The 24,193-nt window shown below is 37.3% G+C and overlaps 1 protein-coding gene across 10 annotated transcripts in view; it reads right to left on the minus strand.

Moving 5' to 3' along the window:
• The window catches only part of UNC80 (unc-80 homolog (C. elegans)), a 176,271-nt gene that overhangs the window by 85,785 nt on the left and 66,293 nt on the right, over positions 1 to 24,193 (minus strand). For 6 of the 10 annotated variants that reach the window (XM_014546049.1, XM_014546048.1, XM_014546053.1 and 3 more), the window contains exons 23-26: positions 13,576 to 13,788; positions 9,805 to 9,976; positions 6,434 to 6,567; positions 596 to 761 (exon numbers count right to left, since the gene is read on the minus strand). In XM_014546049.1, coding sequence (XP_014401535.1) covers positions 596 to 761; positions 6,434 to 6,567; positions 9,805 to 9,976; positions 13,576 to 13,788 — 685 coding nt within the window. The remainder of the gene's footprint in view (positions 1 to 595; positions 762 to 6,433; positions 6,568 to 9,804; positions 9,977 to 13,575; positions 13,789 to 24,193) is intronic. The other 4 variants (XM_005874189.2, XM_014546052.1, XM_005874188.2 and 1 more) reach the window with 1 other exon arrangement.

Raw genomic sequence — 24,193 nt, forward strand, 5'->3', positions numbered from 1 at the left:
TGTGCAGGAGGCAGCCAATCAATGATTCTCTCTCATCATTGATGTTTCTATCTCTCTCTCCTTCTCCCTTCCTCTCTGAAGTCAATAAAGAAATATATACATATAACAAAAAAGAAATTTGAACTCTGAATTGAGGATAGTTTAGAAACCCTTTAACCAGCTTAAAGGTTTACCTTTTTTTGGCTGCACAAGAATGATATATACTGAAAATAAAATTTTACATCTAATTAAGTCTGAAATTCTATTTCGATAAGAATGAAACACAAACCAAGCAATAAGAAAGTATCGTGTAAGAGCTGAATGGGAATATTTTTCCTTTCTATTGGTATGTAAAGTAATGTTTCATCGTGTGAATGATGGCATCTTGGATTCAATGAAATACGGAGAGCTGCTGAGCTGGAATTAGAACCTGAGCCTCTCTGACTGAAGAGTCCAACTCCCAACCAGAATGGTTTCCTACCTCATTGGATGACACAGTACTGTATGGAGCCAACAGTCTTGGACGTCTTTGGGTAAACAATTCTGTAGGTTAGACCCCAGACCAAATATTCTACAAGAAACCCTGAAACATGAAACAATCCTTGCTTTTCCATACCTTTCTTCTCCTCACCACCTGCGTCGGATTTGAGGGTGTGGCTACTACTGTGGAGGGAATCCTTTGAGTCTTCATTTTCATCCAGGACCCCGGCAAAGCTGATCTTCCTTTCATATCTGTGTCGGTCCAACTCAGGATCCAAACGAAGCCTGCAGCTCTCCAGGTCCTGAAATGTCAGCAGGGAGCACATGAATGCTGGCAACTCCCAGCACTGCAGTGGTCTCCTGGCAAACCTCCCTCCATTTTGAATTGCATAGAATTGCATTTAAACAGCCCCATTTACCTTTACCTAATGCAAATTGTAGACTGTAGCCATAATGATATTCATTGAGTTTAAAAAACAAAAACAAAAGACTTCCCTAACTCAGTTTTTCACTTTTTCTCACATGCCTCACCTTCCAAAGCACAGACCTCATTCCAAATTTAGAACAAACTTACCTTCTAATTCTTTGTGCATGGTTTTAACTGAAATTGGTATTTACCTGTTTACTAAATAATTATGCATTGAGTATAAATGTGTTAGTACTGGGTGATAAAAAGAAGTCGTTCTTGTCCTAAAGAAAGTCAGAATCCCAAGGTAGAGAGTGAGGAGGCAAACAAGTGATAAATTCCAAGGCTGAGAGACAGAGTAGGAGCTTAGAACTCATGCTTGGAGGTCGTGGTTGGCAGAACAATGACCTTCCAGAGATGTTCATGCCTTAGTCCAGTGGTTCTCAACCTTCCTAATGCCGCGACCCTTTAATACAGTTCCTCATGTTGTGGTGACCCCCAATTCATTGTTACAAATTGAACATAATTAAAGCATAGTGATTAATCACAAAACAATATGTAATTATATATGTGTTTTCCAATGGTCTTAGGCGACCCCTGTGAAAGGGTTGTTCTATCCCCAAAGGGGTCGCGACCCATAGGTTGAGAACCGCTGCCTTAGTCCCTGGAACCTGGTGAACATGTCACTTTATATTGCAACAGGGACTCTGCACCTGTGATTAAGATGGAAGATTATCCTGGAAGAGGAAGGCTTAACCTGATTGCACAAATATTTAAAAGTGGGGAGCTTTTCCAGGCTGTGGTCAGAGGAAGATTTAACTGTGGAAGAAGGGTGACAGAGATGTTAAATTGCTGGCTTTGAAGATGGGGAAGAGGCAATGAGCTAAGAATGTGTGGCCTCTGAAAGATGGAATGAGATCAAGGAAACAGACTCTTCCCTGGAGCCCCAGAAAGGCAGGCGTGTGGCCTTGCTAACACCTTGATTTTCATCTGGTTAGACCTGTGTAAAACTTCTGATCTCCAGAACTATAAGATTATATATTCGACTATTTTAAACAACCGAAATTGTGGTAGTTTGTTATAGCAGAAATAAAAAACAAATACAGAGGAAATGCTGGAGTTAAGTTTGAGGATTAAGTAAAGTTAGCTCAGCAAATAAGGAACCCCTTATATTGAGCTGTGCCTCAAAGGGAGAGAGAAATTCTGCCAGTGTATGATCCTGTTTTGTGCTTCTGGCCCTCACACATGAGATTTCTTAAACCTGAATTTCCTTTACCCACTTATTTGCTGAGCTAACTTTACTTAATCCTCAAACTTAACTCCATTGGGAAATATTTTAATAGATCAACAATTTTACACACAGAATTCCTTTAAAAATATTTGTTTATTGTTTTCAGGTTTGGAAGTCAATATTTAGAGAACATTTTGATTATTATGCTCTTTATATTATAAATCTTGTAAAAATGCTGCTTTTTCTCTTTTAAAGACATTTATTTGCATGGTTAATAAAAAGTGACTAAAATGCTATCAAGAAGAGTTACTTTATGGAAAAAAAAGCACATTAAGTTGCATCTAGGGATTTATCTAGAAAAAAAATTGTTAAGTTGGCAAAAATATATTTTTAGCACATTTTAATACCTTTTGATACCGTTTTTCCTTTTCCTTGAACTTTATTACCCACCAATGCCGTAAGGGCCTACTGGGACTTCCTGACCCTATCTAAGAAATAAGTGTGGTTAAACAAATTAAGTTTTATTTTCATTATTGTATTTAAGGTTCTTTTGCTTTCTCTCCCACATTTTGGATATAACTAAGACTTTGTCAAATAAATATTTCACAGTGAAATCTGTTTTAGGGTATTTCTATTAGACATTCTTTTCTTCTTGGTAGAAAGTTTATGTTCCTGATCTCCCATCTCCAAGCTTCAGAGTATTGAATATTTTTGGCTTTTAATGTTATTATTTTACTGTGTTATTCTTTTATTATTCTTTGTTATGGTAGCTATTTATTTTTACTGCTATTAAAAATGTTACTAAACTAATAAAACATTCCGAAGATCTACAAATACCCTTGCAGCAAATGTTTTGTTAAAACTTTAGAATATTTCACTTTGGTGGTATTTATGCTTAGCCTGATAGATTCACTATTAATATAATTTCTTAAAAAATAATTTCAAGCATTTTCAGCATCTGTGTTGGTAAGATAGTTTTATGATACTCATTGCTTTTTCTATGGTAGGTTAGAACGTAATTTGAGGTGGTTTTTGTTTTTGTTTTTACCATCAACTATATTTAAATCAATTATGCATGAAAAAAGCTTCTTTCTCGTTTATCTTATCAAGGTCATATCCTCCCAAAATACATAAAACTACACTTGACAGTGAAAATCCCAATATAATGAATAAAAGATCTCTGAGACCTTGCTAAAGGCAATATAGCAGTGAAAACTTTCCTCTCATTGCCTGAATGACTGCAGGCTCTGTTTTAAATTAATTTCTTGGCATTTCCTACTGGCCTGCCAGTTATACAGTAATTTTTAAAAGATGTGACTGATTAAAAAATAAATTTGTTGTAATAATAAGGGTCATTAAATGATAGCTTTATAGAAATTGGAAGGAAAACAAAAACAATGGAATCAAACTTTAAGGTTCTCTTTTTAAATCCCAACAGGTCAAAATGGTGGCCAATAAAAATCTGAAAACTTAAAAATAGATACACTGCTGCCCAAGCCAGTTTGGCTCAGTGGAGAGTGTCCGCCTGTGGACCAAAGAGTCTTGGGTTCAATTTTGGTCAAGGGCACGTACCTCGGTTGCAGGCTGCTCCCCGGCCCAGGCCCATGCAGGAGGCAATCAATCAGTGTGTTTCTCTAACATCGATGTTTCTCTCTGTCTTTCCCTCTCTCTTACACTTTCTCTAAAATCAATGGGAAAATATCCTCAGGTGAGGATTTAAAAAAAAATAGATACACTACTGTGCTTTCATGAAGACCAGTATAATCAGAATGTTGATAACACTGACAGATTCTTACAGACCAGATATTTTATCATACTTGATTTTGAACTACACATATGTGTTAAATGGTGGTCTTGATTCGATTTTATAGAGTAGTTTCAATATAATAGTAAAGTTAATTCAGAAAATTAGAGGCCCAGGTTAACATAAAATTAAGTAAGAACAGTAGAAAAACTGTTTTTTTCAATATCCAAATCATGTAGTTTCACATTCCAAATGTGGATATGTTTCTCTTACAAACATACATTTTGCCCAGACATGTTTCCAACTTGAAAATATCCATTTTATGTGTTAGTGTGAGGAAACAAGGTTTGCAGACATGGAAGACCAGAGAGAGAGAGGCACTTCTCAGGAATCCCAGAGCAGAAATTCTTTTGGCCCCACCAGGATTAGAGTATGGCCTTCCATTTTATGTGTTAGTGTGAGGAAACAGGGTTTGCAGACATGGAAGACCAGAGAGAGAGGCACCACTCAGGAATCCCAGAGCAGAAATTCTTTTGGCCCCACCAGGATTAGAGTATGGCCTTGCTCATGCTGCATTCGGTTGAAATATTGGGAGAGCTGGTAGATTATAAAATTTGCTTAAATGAGAAAACACATTAATTACATATTGTTTTTGTGATTAATCACTATGCTTTAATTATGTTCAATCTGTAACAATGAAATTGGGAGTCACCACAACATGAGGAACTGTATTAAAGGGTCGCGGCATTAGGAAGGTTGAGAACCACTGACATAGACTGTTAGTGCAACACTTTTTCTGGTAGAGTAGTGTGAGCCTTGTGTAAAGGGAAGAAAAGAACTTGTCTAGTTCCTCAGCTCTGGCTGGATGACGCCTACATTGAAAGAACCACTGGAGACTCAGTGCCTATTAGAGAACTAAGGGCCCAAAACAATCGGCTCTGAGGTGTGTCCTTGTCCTATATGCTCTCTCAAGACTCTAGCTATTACACAGTGTTTTTATTTTTTAAAAAAAAACAGGCCCTGATGGTACAAGAGTGTGTGTGTGCCTGTGTGTTTTAGTATATGTTTTTATATGTGTGTCTCTGTGTGTGCGTGTGTGTGTGTGTGTAGTTGTCTTTTTCTGCCCATCCATAAGAAATGCTGCAGGAATAAAATATATGTTTGGGGATGTTTAGATGCTAAATGCTAAAAGAAGACTTTTTAAAAAAATATATTTTTATTGATTTCAGAAAGGAAGAGAGAGGGAGAGAGAGATAGAAACATCAATGATGAGAAAATCATTGATCAGCTGCCTTCTGCACGCCCCAAACTGGGGATCAAGCCCACAACCCAGGCATGTGCCCTGACCAAATATTGATCCATGACCTCCCAGTTCATAGGTGGACATTCAACTACTGAGCCACACTGGCCGGTGAAGAAGTCTTTTGCCTATAATTTAAATAAGAAAACTCACTGGAAGCACACTTCTATATGGATTTATGAGCAGTAGGTATTAACAAATCTGTCAGGGATTTCTAAAAAATGATGGCCAGAAAACTCCTCACAGCTTGTGGTGTAAAGGAACCTACACATTCTTAGACATTGTAGCATTACTGACAGTAATCAAACAGTTTTCCCAGTGGTGCTATCTTTTGGGATTTCAAGGTCAACTTGAGAGTTATTTTTTAATAGAGCAAATTTTATTTTTATATATGAAAATCTACAATGAGATACCACCTCACACCTGTTAGAGTAGCCATTATTAACAAGACAAGCAATAACAAGTGTTAGAGAGGTTGTGGAAAAAGAGAACCCTCATTCACTGCTGGTGGGAATGTAGACTGGTACAACCACTATGGAAAGCAGTCTGGTGATTCCTCAAAAAATTAAGAATAGAGCTACCATATGACCCAGCAATCCCTCTCCTCAGAATATACCCGGAAAACTTGAAAGCATGTATTTGCAAAGATATATGCACCCCTTTGTTCATTGCAGCATTACTCACGGTGGTCAAGACATGGAAGCAACCAAAGTGTCCTACGATAGAGGGCTGGATAAGAAGATGTGGTACATATACACAATAGAATACTACTCAGCCATAAGAAAGGAGGAAGTAGCGCCATTTGCAACAACATGAATGGACCTTGAGAACATAATGCTAAGTGAAATAAGTCAGTTAGAAAAAGCTAAGAACCATATGATTTCATTCATATGTGGGAATCAAAACTGAAACCTATGAACACAAACAGCAGTATGGTGGTTGCCAGAAGGAAGAGGGTGGGGGGGGAGAAGGGGGTCTTCATATATGGTTACATGAGAAGATTTGACTTTGGGTGGTGGGCACATGGTACAGTATACAGATCTTGTATGGGCACATGATGTAATATACAGATCTTGTAACATAGAAACCCACACCTGAAACCTATATGTTCATGTCGACCAATGTCACCCCAATAAATTTAATTTAAAAACAAAGAAAACCTCTTGGTTGAATTTTGAATTATATCATACATTTGGCCATCGGGCATTTGAAGAAAATGTGCATACTCAGAACCTGGTTACATGTCTTACTCTCTCCAAGTAGCCTGGTTGTTAACATGCATGCTTTTCTTACCACCAGAGGCTCAGTGCGTGGTCTGGGCAGGCAAGAAAAGGTCTCTCGCAGGAAGGTGGTAATCTCCAGCAGCAGCTGGCATGCTGCCATCTTCAAAGCAAAGGGGCAGCCGCATTTAGAGGGGTTCACAGTACCTGTGGAATGAGAGTTCTTTCATGAGTCCACAAACTAAAATACAGAGAGGCGTGGTTTAATGGAAACAGCTACACATGTGTAAAATCAAATTGCATATGAGAACGTTACCTAAACATGTCCAAAATGAAAGTGCGTATGAGAATGTTACCTATACATGTTCAATTTACCTATTCCCTTTACCACAATCTGTACATTAACAGACCTCTCTCTTTTTCCAGCTTGTAATTCTATAACAAGTGCCCAGTATTAAAATAGCAATCAAGAACTAAATTATTCTCCTTACTGCCTCGTAGAGTAACAAAATGCAGCCTTTTGATGAAAACAGAAATGGGAAAGCAGTTTTGAAAGATTTTCATATCGCTATTCAATCAGATTTAGACTATATACATGGCGGTGGAGTCGATTTGAAACTAAAGGTCTTGCTGATTCATTTTATCAGAGACATCTCTCTTGATATTCTGAGGACAGTGAAGTTGGTTCAGTTCAGGGCTAGATATGTTTCTGTAGCATTGATAAGACATGCTTGATCACCTCTCTCATCCAATTGATGCAAGTTAGCCTGTCATATTAAAGTATAGCTACACTAAAAGTATGCAAATATCCTCCTTTGCTCCAAAGCATACTGATCTTTAAATGAGCAAAACATTGCATTCACCATAGTTCAAGTAATGGATTTTTCTCTAAAGGCAGATAATGTCCAAATTGGTACCATAGAGACTTTTTAAATTCTCAGGATTTAAAACTCTCAGATACATATCATCACAAATCAAGCAGAAATACACTGATTACTTAAAAAGAAGACCAAAGCTATGCAGAGTTCTGTCTCTCATAAAAGGAAGCAGTTATCACCCAGCCAGCATGGCTCAGTGGTTGAGCGTCAACCTATGAACCAGAAGGTCACGGTTCAATTCCCGATCAGGGCACATGCCCTGGTTATCTATTTTGAATGAATTAAATCATTGAGCAAGCAATATCATTGCATAGCAACATTGCTAAAAATACCTCTAAAATATTTCCCATGTAGTAGGCTTTCTTAATTGAATATAATATATACTTCATGGTATATACTGACAGTAGGAGGAAATTATGGTCTTTCTGAAGATAACTGGCTATTGTTTCCTCATGAAGACCAGTATTTTCTCTCCAAAGGTAGCATGTGGCTGGGGAATATTGCCTCTTTTAATTTTATTTATTTATTTATTTTAAGCAAAGCACCTTTCTTTTTAAAAAAAATATATTTTCATTGATTTGAGAGAGGAAGGGAGAGGGAGAGAGAGACAGAAACATTAATGATGAGAAAGAACCACCGATTGGCCGCCTCCTTCACACCCCACACTGGGGATTGAGCCCACAAACCGGGCATGTGTCCTGACCTAGAATTAGACTGTTACATCCCAGTTCATGTCGATGCTCAACCACTGAGACATGCTGGCCGGGCACAATGCCTCTTTTTAAAAATGTAAGAGACAAACTCCTTTAGAATTTCCAGACTGATATGTGTATGCACCATGATTATCTTTTAAATGCAGGATGAGCTATGTATTGACTTGAATGTTCAATGAAACCAGACATTCCAATCTATGTTTGATGGAGGCTACATGACTCTAGAAATTACCTGGATGTGTAATGGTTTTTTAAAAATAATTAAAGACTAGATATTTAGTATAAACTTATGGATCTGTCCTTTTACTTCTGAGTTTTCATCTAGATTCTTCTTGTCTGTCCTATACACAATGAGCTTGGTCTTAGTCCAAGGCCTCACATAACTATCATCTCAAATGTTCTGTTACAATGAACAAGGACTGAGTGATGCATAAGCTCACAGAAAAGCTAATATACCAGGTATAACATACTGGTAAATGGTACTTAGGTGGTCTCATGAAGATTCAAGGTCATTTTGGTCTATGAGGATATGTCCACCTGATGTTGCCTTGGCTCTTCGCTGTTCTGAATGACCCCTGAGAGATCCAGGGCAGTTTAGGGATGTCTTCTGGCAGGCCTTCAATAGGTTCTGTGATTATTGCATACTCCTAAAGGCCTTCTACAAATCAGACCCAGTTCCATGAGTCATTCTAGGAGAGGCTAGACTACTATGAACTTAATGAAATCATTGGGGCAACTATCACCATTAGACTGAAAGACTGATGTCAGAATTTGGTGTTTTGTCAACAACTAAGTCAAGAAATTTTCTCTCATTTGATAAGGGCTGAGAAAGAGCAAAATGTCTTAAAATTATTTTTAAAAATCTTTGATATCTCTCATTTGAGGGCTGAGAAAGAGCAAAATGTCTTAAAATTATTTTTAAAAATCTTTGATATAAAAGTGAAAAAGAAGACAATATGTTTTTTATTATTATTCAGTTCTGTCTAATGTTACAGTCTAGCCATGACATATAGTCTTTATATTCTATGACTACAAGGATGTAGTAGGTTTGGCATCACCTAACGAGGGACAACCCTTAAGACATAATCAGGGAGTTTGAGTTTCAACCCACTAGGGAGGGTCAAGAGGAAGAGGCCTCATTGTCTTCAAATAATGATACTGATTCCATGATCACATTGGAATTTTATGATCGATAAAAGGCAGTGGTGCACATACATACAAGCTCATATGGCATAGAACACATATGTGCACAAAATGGTTCTGGAGAGAGATGTACAGCAATCTTTGCCTCTATTTTTCTATGATAGAACTCAATTATAATTTTAATACATCACTACAGTGTAGAAGATATTCATAGTTCTAACAATGTGAATCTTTTAATAATTCAATTTAATGTCAAATGCTGCATTATACTCTGATTAAAAATTACAATATGTTAGTGATCTGGAAAGTATGTCATGTTCAATTTTGTTTGGTATAACTTTTATTTTATTTTTTAATCTCCAAAAGCAATAATAAAATACAAAATCTGACCAAACTCCCCTTGAGACAGTAATATTCCACAGCTTAATTTTCTCAGAGAAGCCTAATACGAATCTTTGTGTAATAATATGAGTCAGAGACTACAAAGCGATGGAAGTTCCAGATGGCCTGCAACTCTTTGCCCCTGTCTATAGTCTCTTCTAGTCTCTTCTTTCCGGTTCTTGCCCTCTCCTCTGTGTGGCTTTATGCACATGCTTTACATCCATACACAGGGAATAGGGGGAAAGGCGCAGTGGGGAGACATGGGAAGGTGGTAAGAATATGGAAGAGGAAAGAGAAATATTAAGTGCTCCTAAAGCAGAGGTTCTTACAAGCAGGGGCTCTTGTAGTAAAGGGAGTCTCCTTACTGTCATCTAAAAAGTCTTCCTCCTCATCCTCCTTTCTCAGTCTCCTCTTGGTCTCCTCATCATAAATAAGACCCAGCAGGTTGGCTGGGCTCTCACTTTCCCCGTGGCACAGCTCATTCAATCGGATGCCAATTGCCTACCATGGAGGGGGAAAAAGAAACAGCACGAAGTAGATTAGACTGTAAAGTAGGCTGTCACATACAGAGGACATAAACAACAAAGGAGTGGGAAGTTCCTCCAGCATAAGCCTCCCCTGTTTGCCATAGTGTTGCTACCACCAGGTTTTCTAATGTGGAAACCCAGAGATGGAAGGCGCTGATGCTATCTCCACGGTCATTCAGACTAAATACTTGCAGGAACTAGGATGATACTTTGGTATACTCATAGAATTTTTTTTCCCATTTACTCAGTGAAAATATTTTCATTTACCTAAGGGTCATTTATTTTATAGGTCTCATATACGGGTGTATTGCAGTCTTTCATGGAAGATTTTGTTGCAGTAAAAATAAGAAGTCACCCTTCCTCAGAGTACTCCTGATCATGCTATTTTATGAGAATGTCATTGTCATGCTAATGAGTTTGGAGGTTGGCAAGAATTCTGGTACTGCAATTTTATTTTTATCTGCCATTATGTATGCACTGATTGTCTTTTTTATAGAATTTGTTCCCTCCTCCATGATACTCTGAATTAATACCCAACATCACTATTGGAAATATAACTTTTAATAACTCAGCACATGGGCAATATTGTGTTTTTTTTAAATAAGGTATTAATGGAACTAATAATTAAGGAATTTTCCCTAAGAAGAGAAAAAATAAACTACCTTTATCTAATTTATTTTATATTCCAATTATATACCGTATGCAACAGTGGAAGGAACACAAGCCCAGGAAGAAAAGTTAGGGAAATAGCTAAAATGAGCTTGGAGTTTGACAGGTGGATTACTCTGTGTACTAGTAAGACTAAAATTCCAGCTAAATCTTTCCTTTCTTCTTGTAACATTCTTTTCAAATAATTAGAAAAGTTACTAAATTCTGGACATACAAGAAATTACACCCACTAGTGGAAACTGGCATACAAAGGTATGTCCGGAATTCTTTAAATAAAAATGCAAGCTGCTTGAGTATCTTGACTCTTTGGAAACAAAAAGGTCTCCTCAAACTCTGTAATTAAGAGAGGAATAAGAAAAACCACATGAAAAGAAAGCAAGCCATGTAAACAGATATCACAGGATCCTAAAATTTTAGCCACTAGCCTGGGATGTTTTAAGCAAAGAAAACAATAAAAACAAAAAACCCCACCTCAACAAAAATCTTTGTCCTGATGTTACTACTTTGGAGATCCCTCCAAAGGTGGGTGCATGCAACGTGAGTCTAGAATGGAGCCCACAAGCTGAATAGTGAGGTCCAAAGGGGAAAGATTCCATATCAATCCTCCCAGGATGTGAAAATAAATGGTGTAAGTTAAACCCACAGCTCCCAAAAGTTAAAGGGTTGCTAAAAAATGAACTTCTCTGGGGTAATACTAAATGCCTTCATACAGAAGGATCAATGTTTGGGAATTGGAAGGTTAGACAGATTGAAAGATTTGCTCAGGGTTACTTAGCAAGCTGTGAACTGCGATTCAAACACAAGACAGGGTGTTTGATTCAATGTCTTTTGCTCTTTCCCTCACCGAGCTTATAGTCTATTGGCAAGCATGTCAAACTCGCGGCCCACTCAATATAACAGTGTGAGCAGTTATTTATAATTATGAAGGGAAATTAAGTCTCCTGTCAGATCCAGAATTACTGACATTCACCTTGGGTCAGTTTTGAAAGGAATCACTGCAAACAAGCTTTCCCCAGAAGTAGGAAAGATAGTAGCAGAGAAGGGATGCTATGTGTCAAGAAGAAAACATTAATTTTATCATTGCTCTTGTTCTTTTTTCTTATGCTATACTTTTCTAAATAAACCTATGTTGCTATGAAAATTGAAGCTTTTGTTTTTTTGCAGCCCACATAAACTTAAACTTTGTTTATTTGGCCTGTGTTAGCCTTTGAGTTTGACATGCTTGGTCTATTGGGGAGGTAATAATATACCGAAATAACAGATTAAGTAGTGAAAAGACTTCATTAGTTCAGAAGATGGAGAGCTTGGATTCAGTTCAGAGAATCATGGAAAGTCTCATTGCAATAGATTTGTGAAGAATTGGTGTTTTGGGGGATGGGGAAGGGAACGAGTGGATAGTCCAAATAGAGAGTTCCAAAAGATCCATATTCAGGGAACTAAACTGATGTGTTCAGAGACTGACAAATAAGCCACCTGGTTGAAGCACAGTTTTGTAAGAGGAATTAATGTGCAGGAAGGCTGGAAAGGTAAGCAGTTCTTGAAGCTTAACTTCATTTTACATTCTGAAGGATGATGAAAGGTAGTTTCTGAGTGGGGGAGAAACCTTATCAGTCATTCGAGGGATACTGCCCCACTTGCCTAGAAATTCAAAGACAAACCATGTAGCCTGCTTTCAAAAATTAATGTAACAGCCCAGCTGGCATGGCTCAGTGGTTGAGTGTTGACCTATGGACCAGGAGGTCATGGTTCGATTCCCAGTCAGGGCACACGCCTGAGTTATGGGCTCGATCCCCAGTGTGGGGTGTACAGAAGGCAGCCAATCGTTGATTCTCTATCATCATTGATGTTTCTCTCTCTCTCCCTCCCTCCCTCCCCTTCTTCTCTGAATTCAATAGAAATAAAAAAATTAATGTAACAACTTATTATTATCACACACCTCTTAGATGCAAAGGATTAAGATAAATATTCTTTAGAGTAGTTCATTTGCCTTCCTCATCCATAATCTTGATATGATTTGAACAAAGGTTGTGGAGAGAACAGTGATGCCGGGCTAAGCAATTTGGGCTTCATCCCCAGAGAAAAGAAGGGCCATTGAAGCATTACAAGTGGGTAGGAAGCACCATCTGATTTGCATTTTCATCTAATCCCTCTGACAGCAGTTTGGAGAATGAATTGGAGGGGGCAAGTCTGGAGGCTGGCAGATAAGTATGAATGTTCTGCTTTTAGATGGGCTAAGCCTTAGGGAGATCATTTTACTAGCAGTGTGTAGGACTTGGGGAGGAGACCAAATGGGAAAATGCTTTAGTCATCCAGCCTCAAGGGGCATCAGTGATGTGAAGGGGGTGGAATCAATAAGGGAAGGAGGTTTGGAATATGTTCACAGGCTGCCATTTTAGATGATGGTGCAATCGTTAATAAAAATAGAAATTTTAGGAGGGGTTGCCGACGGGGGTGTTCTTATATGGGAAGAACAGTTTTATTTTGGTCAGATGAGTATTGAGAGGAAGCCCAGCGTGCAGTTGACAATACTGGCCTGGGATCTGAAGTGTTATGGATAGAGAAGTGTGTGCTGCTGCCACCGAGTTAATAGTTAAAAACACAGGAATACATGTAACCCTGGGGGAAATTACACAGAAAGAAATTACAAGCTATCCTGGGAAAACACGTCTATAGGCAGGAAGGAAGCAGAGGACCAGGGAAGGAGACAGAGGAATAATAATGTCTAACTTCATAGACGTATTGGGAGCATTCAATGAATTAAGATTATTTTCCCCTAAACTGTTTAGTTCAGTGCCTGGCATAGAACAGATACTCAATGCATTGTCTCCCAGACAAACAAACACACAAAACGTCTTCACTTCACTCAAGCACCCTGATTTTTATGGAAGAAAATGAAAAGCTCACGTCTCCCCATTGGTAGAAGAGCTTGGCAGCGTTCCACTGCAGCTTCTGGTTCCGCTTGTTGCCCACGATGGGAGACCGGCCCCTGGACAGGCCTTTCTTGGTGATATTCACGTGGTGGCCTTTCATCCACTCGGGCCAGTTGCCACGGTTGCAGCGGTGAACGAATCGGGCGCATTCCAGGAACAGTGCTGCTCTGGCTACCACAGGGGCTTCCTGAGTGAATGACCAATGTGGGATTAATGAATGATAAGTTGACCTTAAGGGAATTACTATGTACTCTTAGTTTATTTGAGTTTTTTATTTGGTTGAGCTGTATTTCCCAGGGTAGCATTAGTGTGGCTAACACATTAGTGGGAAATCTGGAAAATGAATCCCTGAAGGCACATTTGGATATTGAAGAATTAGACATTTAAAGTAGGTTTCTGTGTTTATTTTTCCCCTTTTGCAGAATCTCAAGTAATTTCATGATTCTCTTTGCATATTTAGGAGGTGGCTGGGATTTGAATATGAAAGTGAAATACATTTTAATAAGGTTTTAAATATGCAGCTTTTTTAAACCTAACATTTTGACATGAAGCAAACAAATATTCAATTTCTAGAACTAGTCTTATCTAATCAAGGGTGCCAGTAGTGATTTTGTTCCAGCAATCATCTATTGTCTATGACCATCCACACACTCCAGGAAAATACAACTGCTCTGAGCATGTTGGCTAGTAAGAAAAGGAAGTGCTTACTAGATTTTGTTGAGTTAGTCTTTTTCCCCCCACTTTGTCATGAATAACAGACCAAAGTCCATTTAAACTGGCATAGCTTTAATTGAAAATGTCTGATAAAGAGGAATTATTTCATTGATAAATAAAAAACTGAGCATTTCAGAAAATTAAACATGTGGCTCCATCTTGTCATGTCAAGATGTGTCTGAAAAAATAAAAGAACAACTTTCAGTTGCTACCCAGAAACTGGTAAGGATTGGATATCTACTGACCTCTTAACAAGCTAAAAAAAATTTAATAAAGGAAGGAGTGTTAAGTTTGTCATAGAAGGTCAACAGGTTACAAAAATATACACATCAACAATGAATGCATGCTTTGACTTGGGCCAGTTAAAAAAAAAATCACAGTATTAGCCATCACCTCAGAATTACCTAATAACCATAGGTTGCTTAGTAACCACAGGTTTTAAAATGGAAACTTTTTTCTTCATTTCAAGCAATAGTGTTATTATGCATTGATCCATAATGTCAAAAAAAGGGCTAATATTATTGAGAGTATCAGTTACGTGCTAATTAATTTTTGTGTATTGTAATTCTTAATTATCATAACTCTTTATGATCTAGAAATAATATTCTCATTTTTCAAAATATGGTATGATTTTTCCATTATCATATAGCTGAGAAAGGATGAACAGAAGATTCAACCCCAGGTCTCTCTGGTGCCCAGGTCTATGCTAGTTCCTCTTTGGTATCTACATTGTCTTAATTTAAACTCATATGAATCTTGGTAAAAGATGGTTTCTAGAATGTAGAAAGTCATTGCTTAAAAGTGGGACATTAATGGCAAGTAATGTTATTGTCTAAAACACAAATACATGATCACATCATTTCCCATTTAAAATCTATTACCAACTCCCCCTACCTCAATCATAAAATAAAAACGATACCCAATCTTTGATATTTGGTTCCTCTCTCCTTCTATCCCTATCTCAAGTACTCTGTCACCCAATTATGTCAGACTTTTGAGTCTCCCAAATATGACATCTCATACCTTTCCATTTGTTGTTCCCATGGCTCACAGAGCCTTTAAACCCCTTTTTCCATCTGGCAAATTTCCACTTTTAAGATTCAATTTAGTTACCTCCTTTAAGAAGTCTTCCTTAATCCCATCCCCCATTAGGCTACTTCATACCTTGGCTGGTTACTTCATACTTTTGAGTACGATAGTATCCAAACACACTGGATGATTCAAGTAAGTTAGCCCAGTAAGTATTTTCTCATTGTCTACAACTTCAATGAAGCCATCAAGAAGAATTCCAATAAGAAATATATTTCTAAACAAACTTAATTTTACCAAGCATAGGATAAATTATCAGGACACACAAAGTAAACTCAGGTGAAAAGGCAGAATACAAGATGAGCACTAATGGTGAGAATCCATCGTCAACTGTGTTGTTGCCAAGACTTGGTAGCAGATCACAGACCTGAGATTGCCAAGGGTCAAATGACTTTCTGCATCAAACCTTATAAACATTGTGCTGCCATAATATACAGACTGAACATCTACACTCTTTTCTTGTATTAAATATGTCTTCTATTAAAGATCTCAGATATGGTCCTCTGTCTCTGGAAAAGGCTGGAACATCTGTCTCTAAATATGAGTGCCAGTCTGTAGGGCAAGGCGAGTGGTGCAATTTCTTCTTAGCCTGACCCATTTTGACATGTTCCCAATAAGAAGCAATGGGATTCATTGTTTAGTGACAGGAAGATAGAAACAACACTACTAGAAAGATAAAAGAACAACTTTCAGTTGCTACCCAGAAACTGGTAAGGATTGGATATCTACTGACCTCTTAACAAGCTAAAAAAAGTTTAATAAAGGAAGGAGTGTTAACTTTGTCATAGAAGGTCAACAGGTTGCAAAAATATACACTTCAACAATGAATGCATACTTTGACTTGGGCCAGTTAAAAAAAAAAATCACAGTATTAGCCATCACCTCAGAATTACCTAATAACCATAGGTTGCTTAGTAACCACAGGTTTTAAAATGGAAACTTTTTTCTTCACTTCAAGCAACTTGGGCCAGTTAAAAAAAAAATCACAGTATTAGCCATCACCTCAGAATTACCTAATAACCATAGGTTGCTTAGTAACCACAGGTTTTAAAATGGAAACTTTTTTCTTCATTTCAAGCAATAGTGTTATTATGCATTGATCCATAATGTCAAAAAAAGGGCTAATATTATTGAGAGTATCAGTTACGTGCTAATTAATTTTTGTGTATTGTAATTCTTAATTATCATAACTCTTTATGATCTAGAAATAATATTCTCATTTTTCAAAATATGGTATGATTTTTCCATTATCATATAGCTGAGAAAGGATGAACAGAAGATTCAACCCCAGGTCTCTCTGGTGCCCAGGTCTATGCTAGTTCCTCTTTGGTATCTACATTGTCTTAATTTAAACTCATATGAATCTTGGTAAAAGATGGTTTCTAGAATGTAGAAAGTCATTGCTTAAAAGTGGGACATTAATGGCAAGTAATGTTATTGTCTAAAACACAAATACATGATCACATCATTTCCCATTTAAAATCTATTACCAACTCCCCCTATCTCAATCATAAAATAAAAATGATACCCAATCTTTGACATTTGGTTTCTCTCTCCTTCTATCCCTATCTCAAGTACTCTGTCGTCCAATTATATCAGACTGGTAAGTCTCCCAAATATGACATCTCATACCTTTCCATTTGTTGTTCCCATGGCTCACAGAGCCTTTAAACCCCTTTTCCATCTGGCAAATTTCCACTTTTAAGATTCAGTTTAGTTACCTCCTTTAAGAAGTCTTCCTTAATCCCATCCCCCATTAGGCTACTTCATACCTTGGCTGGTTACTTCATACTTTTGAGTACGATAGTATCCAAACACACTGGATGATTCAAGTAAAGTTAGCCCGTATTTTCTCATTGTCTACAACTTCAGTGAAGCCATCAAGAAGAATTCCAATAAGAAATATATTTCTAAACAAACTTAATTTTACCAAGCATAGGATAAATTATCAGGACACACAAAGTAAACTCAGGTGAAAAGGCAGAATACAAGATGAGCACTAATGGTGAGAATCCATCGTCAACTGTGTTGTTGCCAAGACTTGGTAGCAGATCACAGACCTGAGATTGCCAAGGGTCAAATGACTTTCTGCATCAAACCTTATAAACATTGTGCTGCCATAATATACAGACTGAACATCTACACTCTTTTCTTGTATTAAATATGTCTTCTATTAAAGATCTCAGATATGGTCCTCTGTCTCTGGAAAAGGCTGGAACATCTGTCTCTAAATATGAGTGCCAGTCTGTAGGGCAAGGCGAGTGGTGCAATTTCTTCTTAGCCTGACCCATTTTGACATGTTCCCAATAAGAAGCAATGGGATTCATTGTTTAGTGACAGGAAGATAGAAACAACACTACTAGAAAGAGCATTATGCTATGAACCCTGGCTCTTCAGGATCAGCGAGGGAGAAATTTAGCCTAACTCAAATGTATTGGGCAGAGGATCCTTTAATTGCCTTAACTGTTAGATGGCCTGAGAGGTTAACAATAAATCAATAAACAACCCGAATCGTGCTGCATGAGGCTTCCTATATACCTTGGCTTGCCTTGTTTAGAAAAAAATTGGTTTTATTTGCTTAGGAAAGTCAAGGTGTTTTGAATGAAAAGCACTTTCAATCTCTGCTCTCAAAAACTTATGATAAAATGTAGATATTATTGGTTATCAGCCCTAGGAAATCCTAATCTATGTTTGTGAAAGGAATTGAGAACAATATGAAAACAATTCCCATTAACTCTACAGCTCAACATTAAGGGGAGGGTTGGTTCTTATCTGATGAATTTGATCCATGTAAATTACCAAACCCAGTAAAACATTTGGAAATATCCCTGTCTGCTTTAGGGGATGATGACACAGAGTAATTCAGATATTGCCTATTATTATAATCCTCACGAGCCTGGTGGATGCAAACAGGCTTGGGAATCCTACTGTCAAGATGGCAGTAAGAAATATCAATTTCTCAGGCACTGTGGTGTGCATATTACTATACAGACAACTGAGGGAGATGTTGAGGTACAAAGCTAAGGACTTTAATGCGCATCCTTGCAGAAGATGCTTAGAAACAAGCACGGACGTCACAGAATGTGTAGAAAATATTCAAGGCATTCTAGTGTGGGTGTGGCTGTGGGGAATTATTTTTCTTGCATCTTTCAAAGTGTAGTTCAGAAAGAATGAATTTTAGAAGCAGGGTTATGGAATACCACGGACAAAGGATGCTTCCTGGACATAAAGGGAAGTCACATTTTTCCTCCTCTGATGGAGCTTACCTCTTACGGCTCAGTGCAATCTGAAGAAGCAGCAAAAAATGGAGGCATGACAGAATGGATAGGGATGGATTCACATCACAGAGACAGACAGCACAAATGGAGAAAAATGAATCGGAAGAATGCTGCATGGCTGAAAAGAACCACAGAGTATCAGAGGCATAGTTACGAGTGAACATCCAAACACTTGACACCACAGAGAATTTTGCTGATGATCCTGAAAGAAAACCAGGCAGAGTTCACTTTCTTCTTTCTTATTAGCATCTCTGTCAGACCGCCTTGTTACGACCCACTAGGCCATAGGACAGCTTCTACCCATTCCATCACAACTTCATAGGTCCCAGGCAAGAAAGAATCAATTATAACTGGGAAGATAAAATATTAGGCAGAACCATATGGAATGTCTAAGATTGAAGGTCAAACATCATCAAATACTGCCCTAGCCAGTTTTGCTCAGTGGATAGAGCATCGGCCTGAGACCGAAGGGGCCCGGGGTTCAATTCCGGTCAAGGGCACGTACCTCAGTTGCAGGCTCCTCCCAGGCCCTGGTTGGGGCTCCTGTCGGAGGCAACCAATTGATACGTTTCTCTCACATCCATATTTCTCTCTGTCTTTCCCTCTCTCTTCTATTCTCTCTAAAAATTAATGGAAAAATATCCTCAGGTGAGGATTAAAAACAAAAAATCATCAAATACTGACAATTTCAGGTGATTCAATCTTATATAAGATGTTCCTGCAAGGACGAGAGAGTAGTCTAGTTAAAACGACAAAATGTCCTGTCATTATGCACCTTGGATTTCTCTAACAGTCCACAACTAGAAAACTTCCATTGCCAGGCTACTTTCCCTTGACTTTGTCACTTTTTTCCCTGCATTTTATAAGATCATTATGCATATTGAATGTTTCCTTTATGAAAGTGAAGCAGAGAATTGGAATACTAATTCAAACAGCTGCGCTTTATTTTGCCTGGGGACCTATAAAATACTGTTACCACGAGCCGATGGTTAACTGAAGATTATAATTGCATACATTTCTTTCCCTGGAGGACTCTATCTAAACTTAATATGTGAGGAGAAACCCTGACCGATCCTGAGAACTCATATAACAACCCTGAACAGGAACTAACTTTTCAAAGAATGAATATTTTATGTTGGCCCCTGGAGAATTACATAATTTTTTTCTTATTGCCCTACCAAAATATATAAAGCCCTTGCTGGTGCAGGATACCTATTTATTGAAAACCGGTGGGAAGAAGCAGTTGTTGTCGGTTGCTCTGTGCATTGGAACAGAGTTTGCTGGAGGCATGTGCTTGAGAGCCAGTGTTTATGACTGTTCTGAGTTCTCTGCCTGGCTGAGATCTTTAACTGACAGGCCGCCCCTGCTCTGCCATTTCTACAGTAGCTCCGGGCACCTGAGATGATTCTGTTGTCAGGCTACCGGCAGATATTGCTATTCAGTACACAGTCTGGATGGCTGGTCATTTTAACACTTACTCAGATCATGCAAATATTTTGGGTAAGTATTTTAAAAACCAAGTGAGGACTCCTGTTTTGGACAATATGATGGACTAGGTGTGAAGACAAACTTCTGATTTAGACACTTAAAATACTGGATAAAATATCCAAAAAATTCTTCATTTTATTTTTGCTTTAGTTTTTAACGTGAGATATTAGACCAGTGACGAGTAGAAATGATAAGAAAGTAGAATTCTGGCATGGAGGTGGGAGGAATGGGTGTGAGCTAGTGTAGGAATATTTACTGCAAGGGTTTCCGAGAGACCAGAGCGTGGGTTTTCAATGGGCCACAAGTTAGATGTCTGTGCCCAAGTGTAATGGGAGGTGAGGTAATATAGTCCTACTAAAGCCAAGATCCCTACCCTCACTGGATGAATGAGAATAAGATTTGTTCCACAGAAGTAGGCTTACCTGGCTACCATTGGCTCTGTGTAGGGGAGAGAGAGAGTGAGAGTGAGAGAGAGAGAGAGAGAGTCTAGCTACCATTGGCTCTGTGTAGGGGGGGGGAGGGAAGAGAGAGAGACAGAGAGAGAGAGAGAGAGTCAGAGAGAGAGAGAGAGACAGAGAGAGAGAGGTGGAGAGAGAGAGAGAGAGAGAGAGAGAGAGAGAAAGGAGGAAATCTTAGAGAACTCCTAGTCAAAATCCTATATTCTCATATAAGTTTGGACTAGATTGGGCATTATTTCCATGCTTCTTGCCTTAAAAAATATAGTTTAAAAAATGATCTTAGGTTGGTGATGTTTCTAGGTGCTTGAGGAAAGAAACAAAAATCCTCTCTGGAGGAATACTTTATACCAGTACTTCTCAAGTCTTCAAACGTGAGAATGCATAAGGGTCACTTTGGAATATGGATAGAATACATTCTCTGGCTCTAGCCCAGTGATGGCGAACCTTTTGAGCTCGGTTGAGAATGCATAAGGGTCACTTTGGAATATTGATAGAATACATTCTCTGGCTCCAGCCCCAGGTATTCTAATCAGTACATCTGTGGCAGGGCCTGAAATTTTGCATTTCTAATGCTCACAGATGATGCTAATATTTCTGGTCCACTGAGTAACACTACTTTTAACACAGAATCCTCACAGGTCAAGTTCTAAGGAGTTAAGCTTACATTAAAAATACACGTAAAAACCCAACATGAGTAAGAGTCAGATGAAACAACAAAGTGTAGAATCAAATCCATAAACACTGAAGTTATTGGAATCATAATGGATCAAATACATTTAAAGATTAATGTGGGTATTGAAAGTATAGTGCTGAATTAGATTATCAAAGTTGACCAGGCAATTTAAAACAAAAATCAAATAGAACTTTTACAAATAAAAAATGTAGTACTTAAAATTTAAAACTCAATGAATAGATTAAAACGCTGACTAGGTCATGTTTTTCCAACTTTAGCACTGTGGACCATTTGGGCCAGATAATTCTTTCTTTGTGAGAGATATACTGTTTTATGGGATGTTAATCAGCATCTTTTGTATCTACTCATTAGATGCCAGTAGCAATCTCCAGGCTATGACAAATAAAAATTCCCCCAGACATTGCCAAATGTCACCTGGTGGGCAAAATTACCCTGGTCAAAAACCATGAGATTAGACACAGTTGAAAAATGAGAAAAAATAGAAGAGTTATGTCAGAAAATTACCCAAGCTACAGCATAGAAAGAGAAGAAAAATAAAAAATATGAGCAGCTGTCAAAAACAGAGGATAAAGTGAGAAAATCTATCACACATATTTTCTATTTATGGAAGTAAAAATTAGAGAAAATGTGAAAAAAAGCAATCTTTAAAGAAATAATAGTTGGAAAAAATTTAGAATAGATGTAGTATGCCAATTACTTTATTCAGGGGCTTAATGAACCTCAAATAAGAAAAATAAACTAGAAATATTTATTGAAATAGCAAAATATTAATAATAAAGAGAAGATATTGAAAGCAACTAAAGTGGGAGAGGGAGGACTGGATTACCCACAAAGGGAGGTAATTAAGCCAGAAGACAATGTGATAATGTCTTTGAAGTATAGGAAGAAAATGTTTGCCTATAATTATAATTCCAGCAAAAGTATCTTTTAAGAATGAGACCAAAATAAAGACCTGTTCAAATAAAACTGAAGCTGAGAGAGCTACTTACTGCAGATTGGTCATCACTAAGGAAACTTCAAAAAGTTCAGAAGGAGACAGATGTTAGAAGGAATGTCTGAGATAAAGGGTGAAATAGTGAGCAAAGAATCTGCTAAGATTTGGGGTAAATTTAAAAATAATTTCTCTAAAAATCAATAAAATGTTTACTTTATCAATGTTAAAACAGGAAATAGATAGAATTAAATTGCATAACAGTTGGGGTTTAAACCATCTACAGTCTTTTACGTTTTGAGAAAAGAGCAAAGAATTCATTAATTTTAGAGGTAGGGATATGTCATCAGGGAAAGAAATACAGGGGACTTTAAAGAAACGGGAAATGTCCTATTCTTTAAGGTAGGTGGTGTATATGTGACATTTAATTTTTTTTCTTTAAACTCTACATATTTATGATAATATGCTTTTTATGCTACATTTCATGGTTATAATATTTTTTTTTAAATTCAATAATATAGGAGTATCACTAGTTAAATGAATAATTTAACATTTTAGTTTGGTTATTACTGAATTACTTCAACTTTGCATATGATTCACATAAGAACACAATCTGCCCTCGCCAGTTTGGCTCAATGGATCGAGTGTTGGCCTGTAGACTGAAGGGTCCCAGGTTCGATTCCAGTCAAGGGCATGTTGCAGGCTCAATCCCTGGCCCTGGTCGGGCATGTGCAGGAGGCAACCAATCGATGTGTCATTCTCACATTGATGTTTCTATCTCTCGCTGTCTCTCCCTCTCCCTTCCACTGTCTCTAAAAATCAATAGAAAAATATCCTCAGGTGAAGGATTAACAAAAATTAAAATAAAAAAATTTAAAATGAACACATTATATGGCTTTGACAGTTACTCTTATGAGTATATTCCTATTTCATTGAAAGGAGTTAATTTGCACAGGTCACCAACTAGTCTTGTGATGTTAAGTTCCAATGTGAATAAATTTGGTGTAGGGAACCTGAAAGTGTGGCCATGCCTATAGTAACAAATGCCTCATTTTCCTTGGAGAGCTCCAGTTTATGTCTGTTTAACTGGTACAGTTGTTGATAGCACTCCCCTTCCCTCTCAAAAGTGTCCCAGTTTGGATAAAAATTATATAATCTTTCCTCCTAAAGCTATCTACTTAGAAAGTTATATAATTTAACATGGACTAGGTTTTCTCCATCCCACAAACTAGGGAGAATTCTGTGATCTTACTGACTTTTATTTCCCATTGACTTTCTTATATTTATGAAATTGTTCCTAAACCAAACTGATATTATTATTATTAGTGTTATTTATGCTAATAAATTACCAATGCAAATAGAAATATATATGTACATTTTATATATTAAACTGGATAAAAAAGGATAGAATATTGACCTAAAATATATAGAAAACAGACATAAATACCTTTTGTTTGAACTGTTTTTCTTTTTTGTGCTTGTAGATTATATAAGCCTAAAGATGAAATTAGTGCTTTCTAAAACATATATTTTTAACAATGCCTTATAGTTCCATCTATTACATTTATACTAAACAGTATGAGAAAGAGCTGTTCTAAACTTAAAATCAAACCAATTATCCCTAAGTTTGTCATAACAATAATGACAAGAGGGTTGTTTAAAACAAAAAACCTGCATATTGGCAAGACTTTGAACAGTGACATTTCTAGTATTTCTTTCATTTAATAATCCTTTTTGATTTTGAAGAAAATTTCAAACTTGAGAAATAACAGTTAAGTTTTATGATTAAGGCAACAAAACAATGAAAACTTGTGAAATAAATATTATGTCATAATGCAAAAACTGTATTTAAGCTGCACTTGAAATATAAATGCAACATCCAACAAAAGCAGACAATAAAAGAGATGGAGGAAAGTGTTGAAGTAAAATATGATAATGAA

This window comes from Myotis brandtii, unplaced genomic scaffold (assembly GCF_000412655.1).
Source record: "Myotis brandtii unplaced genomic scaffold, ASM41265v1 scaffold43, whole genome shotgun sequence".
Lineage (NCBI taxonomy): Eukaryota > Metazoa > Chordata > Mammalia > Chiroptera > Vespertilionidae > Myotis > Myotis brandtii.